General features: G+C 33.9%; 1 protein-coding gene across 1 annotated transcript in view; it reads left to right on the top strand.

The window, feature by feature from the left end:
- Positions 1-12,262, top strand: part of LOC149231513 (ABC transporter G family member 35-like) — a 114,771-nt gene that overhangs the window by 21,251 nt on the left and 81,258 nt on the right. Inside the window, exons 4-6 of the mRNA XM_089381658.1 lie at positions 11,598-11,682; positions 11,843-12,002; positions 12,150-12,226. Coding sequence (XP_089237784.1) covers positions 11,598-11,682; positions 11,843-12,002; positions 12,150-12,226 — 322 coding nt within the window. The remainder of the gene's footprint in view (positions 1-11,597; positions 11,683-11,842; positions 12,003-12,149; positions 12,227-12,262) is intronic.

Genomic DNA, 12,262 nt, shown 5'->3' with positions numbered 1-12,262 from the left:
TTTTGAATTTGAAGTGTGTTTTTAAAGCTGGTAATAAATCATAATAGGATTAGAAGCTATGGTTAGACTAATATTTAATATTTTTATTAATTTAATAAATTATAAATTTATTATTTATATATACTTGTTAAAATTAATTTTAACTAATTTTATATTTTTAATTGTGAAATTACATGATGTTTTTTAGTTTAAAGAGTTTTTTATAGTTTGTGACAATTTATAATATGTATAAAGGTTATGATTTTATCAATATTTTAAAGTTAATTAAATATAGATATTAGGAGATTTTTGAGCTTTAAAATGGGTCTCCTAAGAAAAATGTACAACCAAAATAAACTTTATAAGAACCAATGGGATTCGAGATGATGATGTCAACCATGGGGATGATTCACCATTTTCGGAGTAAAAAAATACAAAGATAAAAAAATAATAAAACTACTTTTTCAACTTATCTCCCTAAGTTTTTACTCAAATTTCGAGCGAGAGTACTCATTGGATGCAAATTTTAGTTCCTCATCCAAGGAGTACCCATGTTGCATACTTTTTATGGACCCTATTACATGAAAAATGAGAAATACATGAAAAAACGTGATAGCAATCACGTTTTTTCATGTATTTCTCACTTTTCGTGTAGTAAGGTCCATTGAAAGTATGCAACATGGGTACTCCTCGGATGAGGAATCAAATTTTTCACCCAATGAGTGTTTTCGCTCGAAATTTGAATAAACTCATACAGTGATAAGTTCAAAATACGAGTTTAAAAAAAATAGTTTTTCTTTTTTTCCTCTAAAATTTGATGATGTAATCTAATCTTATTTTATTATTTCCACTATTATTTTATAATTTCTTTAGGAAGTCTATTTTAGACCTCAAAAATCCTCTAATGCTTGTTACTTATTCATAATTTTTTAAATTATTTCTACGCAATCTTATACTTATAATCATAAAATCGTTTCTTTCACACAAAAATATAACCTTTAGATAATCTCAAGAGACCTTTCTCTTGTTAATCCCAAAACCATTGAGACCTTTCCCTTCTTAATCCCAAAAACATTTGAATTCCACATTACATGTCTCCATTCATTATAAAGTCCTCTTAACCTTGAAGAGGCTATCTCAAACATAAGATTCCCTTTTATTTATTAACACTCTCAGGTGCATGTAGAGGCCAATTGAATTGTTAGTGGGCATTAACTTGCTCAAGGTATTCCACTTACCATTAATACCCTATTCCTTTAACTAGGTCCATTTGTAATTGGAAATTTTAAAACAAAAGAGATTTCCTTTTCTTGCTCTCATTTTCTTATGCATGTAAAATCAAATTCAAGTAAGCTTTTCATGTGCCTAAAACCATGCCACTTTCATATTTTAAATTTACATAATCATAACCAATAACTATTCTTCATAATTTTTTCATGTATATAAAAGCAAATTCAAATAAGCTTTATAAGGTATTTAAAGGCATGCCACTTTCATATTTTAAATTTATATAATGGCAGCCAATAACCATGCTTCGTTGAAGAAGCCAATTTGAAATTATAAAGGCCAATCTTACTCCATGGTTAAACAAGCCTAAATGAAGCTTTAACAACTAGCTTAACTTAGATAGACTTTAAGGTTTTTTAAACACATTACAAATTCAGCGAAAAAAGCTAGATTTTAGACTTAATGGTCAAGGAACAAAGTCTACATGAATTTCTTATAAGCTGAAATAAAATGCCCACATCTATATCCTTCTATACTAATAACAACCCCAAGGGACCCTTATTCTCTCCCAATTGGTCTTGGACTAGACTTTTTAAGCACTTATTTTAGAAAAATTAAGCCTTCAAAGGCCCTTGTTAAACTAGATGAAAAAGGGAAGAATTATGGTCTAATTTAATTTTCAAAATTTACAAATTTTCCAGGCCTTCAATACTCTACTGAATTTTCAGCCATTTGTTCTTGGTTTTAGTAGGAGCACAACTCCCAAAATTTATGTTAAAGAGGTGTCAATACCCAGTTAGTCATTCACAAAGGATTGTGAACCCAGGGCTTATCCCCAGATTAGAAATTTAAGGGGATTTTTTCATTCATTACTAAAATTTACAATTTCACGAGTTCTTTACTGAACTTTTTAGCAAATCATTTTAGATGTTTCTTGAAGACTCTTCTATCTGAGTCTTGACTATAGAGAATTGTATTTTTCTTTTGTAAGTGTGTCCACATTACCAATGGGGAAATCCTCCCATAAGAAACATGTTCAAGGCATCTTTTTCCTGGCTGGTGAAAACCCAACCTTCATGGTTGAAACCTACCAAGTGTCTTACATAAGCATTCAACCATCATGGTTTTTCAAGAGGCTGAGAGGCTATCTTCTACTACCCTTCTAACCATAAAATTCCTTTCAAGAGACCCGTTACAGCCATAACATTAATGATATTAAAGAAGTAAGATTCGACATGAGTCCAATGCTCATTTAATCCATTAAATCAATGCATTTAACCACATTTAAGCACCACAAAAATACATTTAAATTTCAGCAAGCAATAATATAAATTTTACATCACTAAAAACTTTGTTTACATGTCTTTCCACAAAATTACAATTGCCAAATAATTCACCAAAAGTATATATTTGATTTGTTTCAAAAGTTGCCTACAATTGATGAAGGGTATCCATTTTTCACTCAACCATAAGCTTAGCTATATGTTCAATTTCTTTTGCAGTTGGTCACCCACTAACTAGACCCTGATATCATCATGGAAACAATCTCACTCAGTCAACCAAAGGAGGTTTTATGAAGGCCATTCGTTAAGAGAAAATCAACAAGTTCCCTTTTAAATCCCACTAAGCCAAGAGTCGGCTTAAACCGTGGATGGTTTCTCATCTGGCTTTAACAACGCAAGAGATCCCCTTCACTGACCCAACAGTCCTTTGACAACCTCCTGTCTCAATGCCTCCATGCCTTTCCCAACAAGCACCCAAGAATGTAGTTCTAGATTGCAGCTCGAGTTTGGGACGCTTATGCTCAATTTTCTCAACTAGAAAATTGGATCCCCTGATTCCTCACTATGATCCCATCAACCAACAACATTCCTAGCACTCATTTTCATCCAAGTTTGGTCCTCAAATCCATTTGTGTATTCCACACTCTCTACATGTGAAATCTCTTTGTTCTTTGCTCTCTAGAATGAGATTTTGTGGGTCAAATCCACAAATTCATGGATCAACCTAGAAATTTCTAGATTAGTACTTTGCCCATACCTTTGGGACAGTTGGGCACAACTTTCCAACTACCTCCCATAAATATGAGGAGTTGGTATTGTTGCCACAAAATCTAGGAGGCCTTGGAGAGGGAAACTCTACAAGGCATAAACTAGACCAAGAGACAACAATGGGGTAGTGGCCCATTGTCACCACAGCCAAAACCCCCTTCTCTTTACAGAATTTCACTGATGGGAAGAGTCTCAATAGGAAAGAGATCACTTACAATAGGTATTTTAAGTTTGATATGTAAGATGACCTCACTAGGAGCTCTTCAAGAAAGGCATATTTAGGTTCAAGGCTCTACAAGGAGACAATTCACTTTCTAAGAGGAGACTTAGGAAAGAAGGCACAAGACCCAGAGTTTGGTAAATTTGATGAGTTTTGGGGTTTCCAAAGGTCAAGGCTAAGGGAAGAGGTTTCCAAAAATGTATACTAGCAATGCTAAGGCTCATGAAACCTTTAAGAAATCCCTTAAGTTGAAATAACGAAAACAAGAGTTCCCCTCTTAGGCAAACAACTAGGGCAAGAAAGTTTATGGATGAATTTGAATTGGATGCCCATCGAAAAGATATATTTTGTGGCAGATACTATCCCCTTGATGTTTAGGCTCTCCAACCACCAAACTCTACTTGCCTAGTGATTTGAACCAAGCCCTAGTTTCCTAGGTTGGCCTTGAAAGGACCAAATTAGGAGAGAAAGAAAATGGATAAAATTAAAATGTGATCACCAACCAAATGGACCAGTCCCTTGTTTCTTCAGAGTAGAGAGTCCTTAATGTGTTATATTAGCCAAAAATCTTATGAGGCCAAAATTTTGATGCCCTAGAAAGAAAATTTTCAACAATTGCCTATGCAATGGAAAATAGATTTTTCATGGGAGAGCTACCAAGAGTTCACCACTAAGGACATTCATTTACACATTATTTATGAGTAATGCATGTAATAGATCATCTAGATAGGCATTCAATAAGTATTCAACAAATTAGGGCACAACTGCATTTACTGTAATCAACAAAATTCCACACATTAGACATGTAAGAAATTAATTTTCAATATCTAGACACTTACACGACAGCATGCAATGAATCCATTCCATTCATCCAAATAATAGCTCCAAAGATAGACAAATCAACTCTAAATGTCAAAGTGCATTAAGATACTCCAAACTATCCTCAAAGATACAAGTTTGAATTCAGCTCAAGAGGCCAAAATATCCCACATGATGTGGTGATCAGAAGTTATAATGACATGTTTCTCTACTTATATGAGTAATACTTCCTAATTAGCCTACTAACATCTTCAAATCACAAAATAATGGGAAAATTCTAGTCTAGGCCACAAGTCAACCTATTAGCCTTTGTGAAATAAAATAAATCTCCATAAGTGCAAGCCGAAATGTTGACGTCATGTTAGACGATGTCTTCTTAGGGTTGTTGTTTATGACCTTGAGTGCCTCAACTTGCGTAGAGGCCCTCTAAATTCACCTTCTAGAGGTTGGCCACTAGATCTTTGTCAAAATCATCTTGTGGACCCCAGTTTCGGCTTTGGGGCACAAAATGGGTCTCATGGGTCTCCCTGTGGTTAATATGCATGACTCTACTCCAACTTTGAGGACATTGTAGATGGTTCTAGCCCTCCCATGTCTCGGGGTATGAGACAAACCTCATATGGGCCCTGGATCAACTGCCTGGCCCTATAGCAGTACTAAGTCGGCTAGGGGCATGTTGGTCTAGGTGCATCATCCCATAAATGATATAGGAAAAGCACAGGAGCTCTATGGATGCTAAAGGTGCCCATGGATACAAGTGATGCTCTACAACTGTCTAGATTCCCATGGCTCTCAATGCATCACCTATGGGTGTCAGTATGTCCCTCTGGAGGACCTGGACCCCAATTAAGTTGCCCAAACCTGTGGATGAAACCACCTTCCAATTACACACATATCTAGTGCTGCAACTTTCACCATTAGGTACATTTAATCATCATTGCATCTAAGTGAACCAAGCTTGAAAGAAATAGGCAAATTAACACTTCATATAAGGCTTTTGTTCCAAAATTGTGACCTTATTCGTGTAATGGTGTTACCTCTGGTTGTCGCACAAAGTGTCTAGCCACCGCGACAACACTCAAAGTAAGGGTTGTCACTCTTATCCTTACTCACTCTGTTTAGACTCTCTCCTAGACAAGTCAAGGGGGTAGTCCCTGGAGTGGATGAATGAGGGTAGCATGTGTTCCATAGGCTCTAGGAGACTTAAGGATGAAACTTGATGGATGTAAACAAGTCCTGGTTAACTGAGATGAATATATCAAAAATTAATACAAATAAGACATAACCACAAGATAGAAATGATTATAGACCAGTGCCTTTATATTCAATTAACACAGACTAAATAAAAACAAGTTATCGAGAGCAATTTATAAATGTGGCAAAACTTTATCATGCAAGATATTCTAGCAATTAAATATTGTAAAGAATTATGAAATTTAAATGCTAAAAATGATTCCAAATTTAAAATGATTTTCATTAATAACCCATATCTAGAATAATTTATCATTCTCCAATAATCAATGATCTTAAAACATTAATTGCACCTGACAATAGAGAAATCACTACCACGAAAGGACACCAAGGAACTTTAGATTAACAATTTAATTATTCTTTAGGAAATTAATTTAATGTGGTAAAATGAAGAGATTAAATTTTCAATGTGACTAAAAATCAAAGCAAAAGACCTTAGCCAAAATTTAAAAAAATTATGGACCGTAAGCCACATAAAAAATTAATTTTTTTAAATATGAAAACTTAAGTTTTGCTTTTGATTTATTTCATTAGCAATTAAAGTCACCAAATTTAAAAATTTTAGATTTTTTAATGTTCTTTAAAATTTTTAAAGCAAAATCAAAAATAAAATAAAAAATAAAAGGAAAATAAATCAAAATAGAAATAGAAAAAATCAAAGTAAAAATAAAAAAAGAAAATGTGAAATCAAAACAAGACAAAAATCAAATTTTAAATCAAAGTCAATCTAAAAGACAAAATAAAATAAATCTAATAGAAATCTTAAACTAAACCAACACAAACACAAAAAATCAAAATCAAAATTAAAATAAAAAATGAATAAATTAACCAAAGTAAAAAAAAAAAAAAAAAAAAAATCAAATGAAATCAAAAGGAACTAACTAAACTAACCTAACATAAATAAAAATAATAAAAAGTAAAACCTAAACCTAAACTAATGCATACAAATGAAGCAAAGAGGAAAAAAAAAAACAAATGGTTGTTTTGTTGTGCAGGTCAACAGTGGATGGAGAAATGAAGAACGAGAAAGGGAGTTGGCATTGGTGGAGATAGCACAGGTCAAGAGGGAGGAGCAAGTGTTGCGGATCAGCGCTTTTTGTAGGGATGACATCGAGGGATAGAGCGGGGATGGCAGGAAGAGTTGCGGTTTTGGAGCATAAATGATGAATAGCGTCGGAAATGGAGAATGAGGGCAACAAAGAAAATTTTTGAAAATGAAAGAGAGGATGCAAAAAAAATGCAAAAAACGTAGGTAGAAAGAGGGAAAAAGGTTGGAGTAATGGAGGGATAAGGGTTTTTCTTAAAAATAAATTGAAAATTTGCAGCAAATCGAAAAACCAAGTCAGCAGATCGGAAAAGTCAGCCAACACATAAATGGTAGCCAAAAAACCCTTTAAAACATTTCCAGAAATTATGATTAAAACGTTAATTCCTTTTGCTTCAGATTTCCTTGAAACCATTATAAAATTTTCCAGATTTAAAATTTTCAAATCCTTGAACAGCAAAAAATTTAAATAATATCCCTGGAAAATTATGTTGATAAACCCCAAAGATCCAGATCTTACCCTTAAGGGCCTAGGTTTGGACTCTACACAAATTTCTTCCTCAGATCTGTAGCTGCACGACAACAAGAAAACACCCAAGCGATATATACAATGATAAAAACTAAAACCCAGAAAAAACTCACGTAAAAAAAATAGGAGTTGTCTATAATGCGACTTTTTGAGATTCCGGTGACGGAATCCGGCGGAAGAAATTGAGATGAAATCATGATTTGTTGCAGTTAAAATGGTTTTTTAACTGCATATTCGGATTCAGCACCCTGAAAAACCCCTGGGACGGTTTCATTGTGCAGAAATTAGCTATCAAACTTGGATTCCAATAAATTACTGCCGGATTTTCACCTGAAAAAATCGCCGGAAAGGCTTTCAAAAAGTCGCGTTAAAGACTACTGCAAAAAAATAATTACAAAATTTACAAACTGCAAGCTCTAATCAACTAGATCTATCATTATGTTACACATAAATTAAAATATTTTTAAATTTTAAAGGTTTTAACTCAAAACTCTCATGCATCAAAATAAAAAATAAAAATCTTACTATAAGCCTAGGATTAATTTTGTTTGGATCTTCTGAAAACATGGATTGAGAGTTGGTTGGTCCAACTGAAAACTTCCCTTAACACTCGAGGATCTAAAATCAAGATTTCCCTGCAAAAATCGATCCAACCATTAAAAATAGAGTGAGAAAATAATAATAAAACTCAAACAAATAAAGATACTTACTGTTATGTTCAAAATTTAGATTATTATTCAAACCCTAGCAACTGAGCAAGATACATGTACTCAAATCACTCTTTAGAATCTATCATCAATAACTTTAGAAAAAATTATGCATGAAAACAATACATCTTACAATATTCCCATGAAGAGTAACACCAGTAGAATTTAATCCTAAAGTATTTCTTTATTATACAGAAAAAGATGACACAAGAGCTTCTTGCTAAGCACGCGACTCAAAAGTCGGATAGATCGACTTACAAATGACTCCTATTTAAAGATAAATCCTCCAATGGCGAGTTCGAGTGATACTCGTCAAAGAAATCTCGACCGTTGATGAATATTAAAATTTCTTTTAATTTCATCCGTCAAAATATTTAAATATATGGGGAAAATCAAAATTTTTAATTAAATGCATTTTAACTAACTCAAAAATAAAAATAAAAAATAGAGTTAATTTCCTCAAAAATTTTAACTTTGACTTAACCACCATGGATCAAAAGTTTAAAATTTGGCAAAATAATTAATTTACCTTAATCACGAGACCTTTAAAAATTCAATTTTTTAGGACCAACGAATTTTTCTTTTGGAGAATTTAAAATTACATAGGACCTAGAATTAATTAAATTTTTGACTTAGGATTTTAATTATTATTTTTTTCGCCACAAAATTTAATTAATTAAGCTATGAGGGGATAAATTATTTTTCCAACCCTTTAGGCACTTTACATCATGATTTTCATATTTTTTACATCATAAGGGGGAAAACCGATTTGTAATAGACCCTCACGGATTACCCATTTCTACGTCACAAATATAATCCAGCAGACCAAGCAATTTGTAATAAAATAACTTAACCAAATAGTTGAGACTATTCTCAAATCACTTTTACATAGACTCAAATCATTCCGCCTTTGGGGTTAGATTGGAGGAAAACTCTGTCGGCCATCCGAGAATAGATCGGTGAGCCAAAAAACCTTCTAGAATGGAGATCGTCATTAAAAAGATAAGTTTACCTAGGTGGTTATATACATGACACGGATCCAATGAGATTATTTGCATTATATACATGCAGAAAGGGTTTACATAATATCTTGGAAGTCAAGTTTATGATGATAACTGGACGGCAAAGACACATCAATCAAGTGATATCCCTTTTGCAAAAAAGGGGGTGTACTACTATGGGTCGATGACATGTAGTGGTCAACACCTCCCTATGTAGGAGTGGTTAATAGATGACCCTATTAAGTGTTCTCAACCCCTTGGGAAAGAGTCATGTCCTTGGTCCACCCTTCAATTGATAGGTGCCATGTGAATAATGATGGAAGGAAGGGAAAAAGACTTCATGGTTAAGTGCCATGGTCAAAGGGATTGGGTATGATGGAGTACCTTATCCTAGGTGTATAAATGTGAGGAGGGAGAAATTGTGGATGCATGAGTTACCTCGGCTTTTGTTTTTCCACTCGTTTAATTTCATTTTACTTTTTCTTGCTTCTTCTTTGTATTACTGCTCGTAACTCAAATAGTTAGAGCTTGCTTTGTATGATGTATAACAGTTATTACCTCCTTTATGATGGGGCAGTTCATCGCCCATTAGGGGTTGGAACATGCAAGGATTCATTGTCTTCTATGATATATAGCAACACTGGCCCGGGAACTGGGTGATGACCATATGAGTGAGATTGAGCTCATTCTTAGCTTTTGTTCATGTGCTAATTTGAATGTCCTGACCATCATTTGCGTTTTGTTTTTCTTGTGGCCATCATATGCTTTTTCTATTTCTTTTAGTTGCATCAACCTCCTAGGGTACATTTTGAGGCTCTACCCAGGTATGAAGATGTGTGGGCGCCAAATCCCAATGAACCAATGGTCAGTTGATCCCGAAGAATGGAGGTGGAATAGGGGCTTGTAATATAAGATTGAAAGTGGTAAGTATGGAATAGGAAGAGATGGGGCTATGTTATCTCAATTATGACTTCCCAAGTAGTGCCCCTCCTATACCCATTGGGCCATTAGGGGAGGTCCCATTGGACTAGGATTGAAAATTAACAACCCATTTAAGGTGAGGGAACAAGATCATGGCCAAGACCCTTCTTTCTTCCAAGTTACATCATAATCCATGTCAAAATGTCCATATACAAACAATCATAAGCACTTGATTGCAAAATTAATAAAGCGTTTTTTTATTAGAAGCCCACCTTTCAACATGTGCTCTTGGGAAATGGGCAAGGGAACATATGACTGATGCAGGTGGTAGAGATATGAATGGCACGTCAAATCGACTATTGGGGCTCTCTGGGGCTACTGGCTACTAGCTGGAAGAGATGAGTAGGAGAAAGGTTTCTCCTATGTGCCACCTACTTTGGTGGGTAATAGTTAGCTCGACCACCAATTCCTTCATCAACTAGTTTGTTGGAGAATTTGGAAAATGAGTTTTTAAATTGGGTTTTTAATATTCATCTTAGTGAAATAATTCATGGCATGGATTATTTCAACAGGGGAAGATTTTGCACTATTCCCCGTTGATAGTTTCCCCTCATGGCTCATGTTCCATGCCAGTGCTCATCCCATTCATCAATTGTTCAACATTTTAAATTACAAGAAAAATACATACACATGCATGTTGGCTTAACGAGCTTAACATCTTTCCATATAGGCAATATTAATATAATTTAATTACAATGTTAGTGGAGAATCAAAACGGGGGTGTTATAGGAAGCAACGAGAAGTGTCCTCTATATCTTGTAATGGGGAAAGGTATGGGATGGATGGGGAATTCATTTTAAAAGTTGTCATGGATTGCAAGTGAAAGACAAAGATAATTTTCTCTTTAATTTCTTTAGTTATGATTACCTTTGGTTTGCTACTGCACAATGATGAGCATGCTTAGTGGCTTCATAATTTTTTGTACAACACTTGTAGTATTTTGTGTTCATATGTGCATTGTGTATCTAGATAGTGCAAATTTTAATCATATATTGTTTGATGTGTACATATGATAAAGTTAGGAAGAAAAAATTCAAAGACAAGTCATTTAAATTAAACATTTTTAGTTCACAGGATTCTATCAATTTTTCTATCAATTTAGTGATAGACAAATAAATGCAAACTTGTTTAGCATGTAATTTCAGCAGTTGATATAACATTGCTTGCTTGTTTTGTTCTTAGTGGCATTTTAATCTTTTGACTGCCATTTCCAATATATTACAAATCAGTGAAGTGACCATTTATTTGTGATTAAGTCTTGGTTATGGACATACCCCTGTGAGTTTTTTTATTGTGCCTTAAGCCATTTCCATATCGCATACATCTTTACATTGAATTGGCTCTTATTTAACAATGTTGATGACAATTTATCCTTTCAAATAATCGAATATTTAGAATTTAAAGTCCCGTCAATACCGCTTCAACTGCGATAAATGATATTAGATATTAGCCAATTTCAAAGTGCTTCCTAACATTCGAACTGTACCAGTATTTTTTAACCATAAATAGTGCAAAACATTGTCCTGGGCAACATTTAAATCTTTCAAATATTTAACTGTATTTAGTGCCTCTTAGGAATACTTGTCTTAGTATTCAGATGCTAATTCAACTTCCTGTTCCATGTATTCTTCAATCACATGCAAACTTGGATCTCATTACATAATATAAGTAAAAATTGTCACAGACAAAAGATGGTCCATGTGAACTTCATGCTATTTTTGACATCCAACAAATTTGTACAAATGTTTTTTTATGATACCATATTTTGAATGATGAACATGATGCAGGATTACTCTTCTGCTAGGACCACCAGGATGTGGGAAGACAACCTTGCTTCTGGCTCTTGCAGGAAAATTGGACCCTACAATGAAGGTTATTGCTTGAAATTTTGTCATGTTTTATGGTGATGATTTTGGTTGCACGGTGCAGACAATATTAGAATTTTAGGATGTTGAATGGTTAAATTCATTCATATATAAACTTTGGATTTTATTCAAAGACTTTTACCAATGTTTAACGCATATCCTGACAGGAAAGGGGAAATATCTCATACAATGGGTTCCATATCAATGAGTTTGTACCCCAAAAGACATCAGCTTATATCAGCCAACATGATCTTCACTTTGAAGAGATGACGGTTAGGGAAACATTTGATTTCTCGTCTCTTTGCCAAGGAGTGGGTACCAGGCATGGTGTGTAATTTTTCATGGAGGACTTTCCATTTGATTTCATATTTCTTTTCATATTTTAATTTACTGGTTGTATCTTATATAATCAATGTTGAATAGAGATTTTATACTATGGAATGTCTAGCAACTCATTTTTTGGCACACATATAGATTTGTTGTTGGAAATACAAAAAAGAGAAAGAGAAGCTGGCATCCTTCCAGAGGCAGATGTAGACACATATATGAAGGTGAGTTACAAGGAACTGTTGTATTTCAATAGAACA

This window comes from Pinus tabuliformis, chromosome J (genome assembly GCF_031772625.1).
Source record: "Pinus tabuliformis cultivar Carrire ecotype Pingquan chromosome J, CPIR1, whole genome shotgun sequence".
Classification (NCBI taxonomy): domain Eukaryota; kingdom Viridiplantae; phylum Streptophyta; class Pinopsida; order Pinales; family Pinaceae; genus Pinus; species Pinus tabuliformis.
The sequence above is the reverse complement of the archived record's forward strand: the minus strand, read 5'-3'. Positions and strand labels throughout refer to the sequence as shown.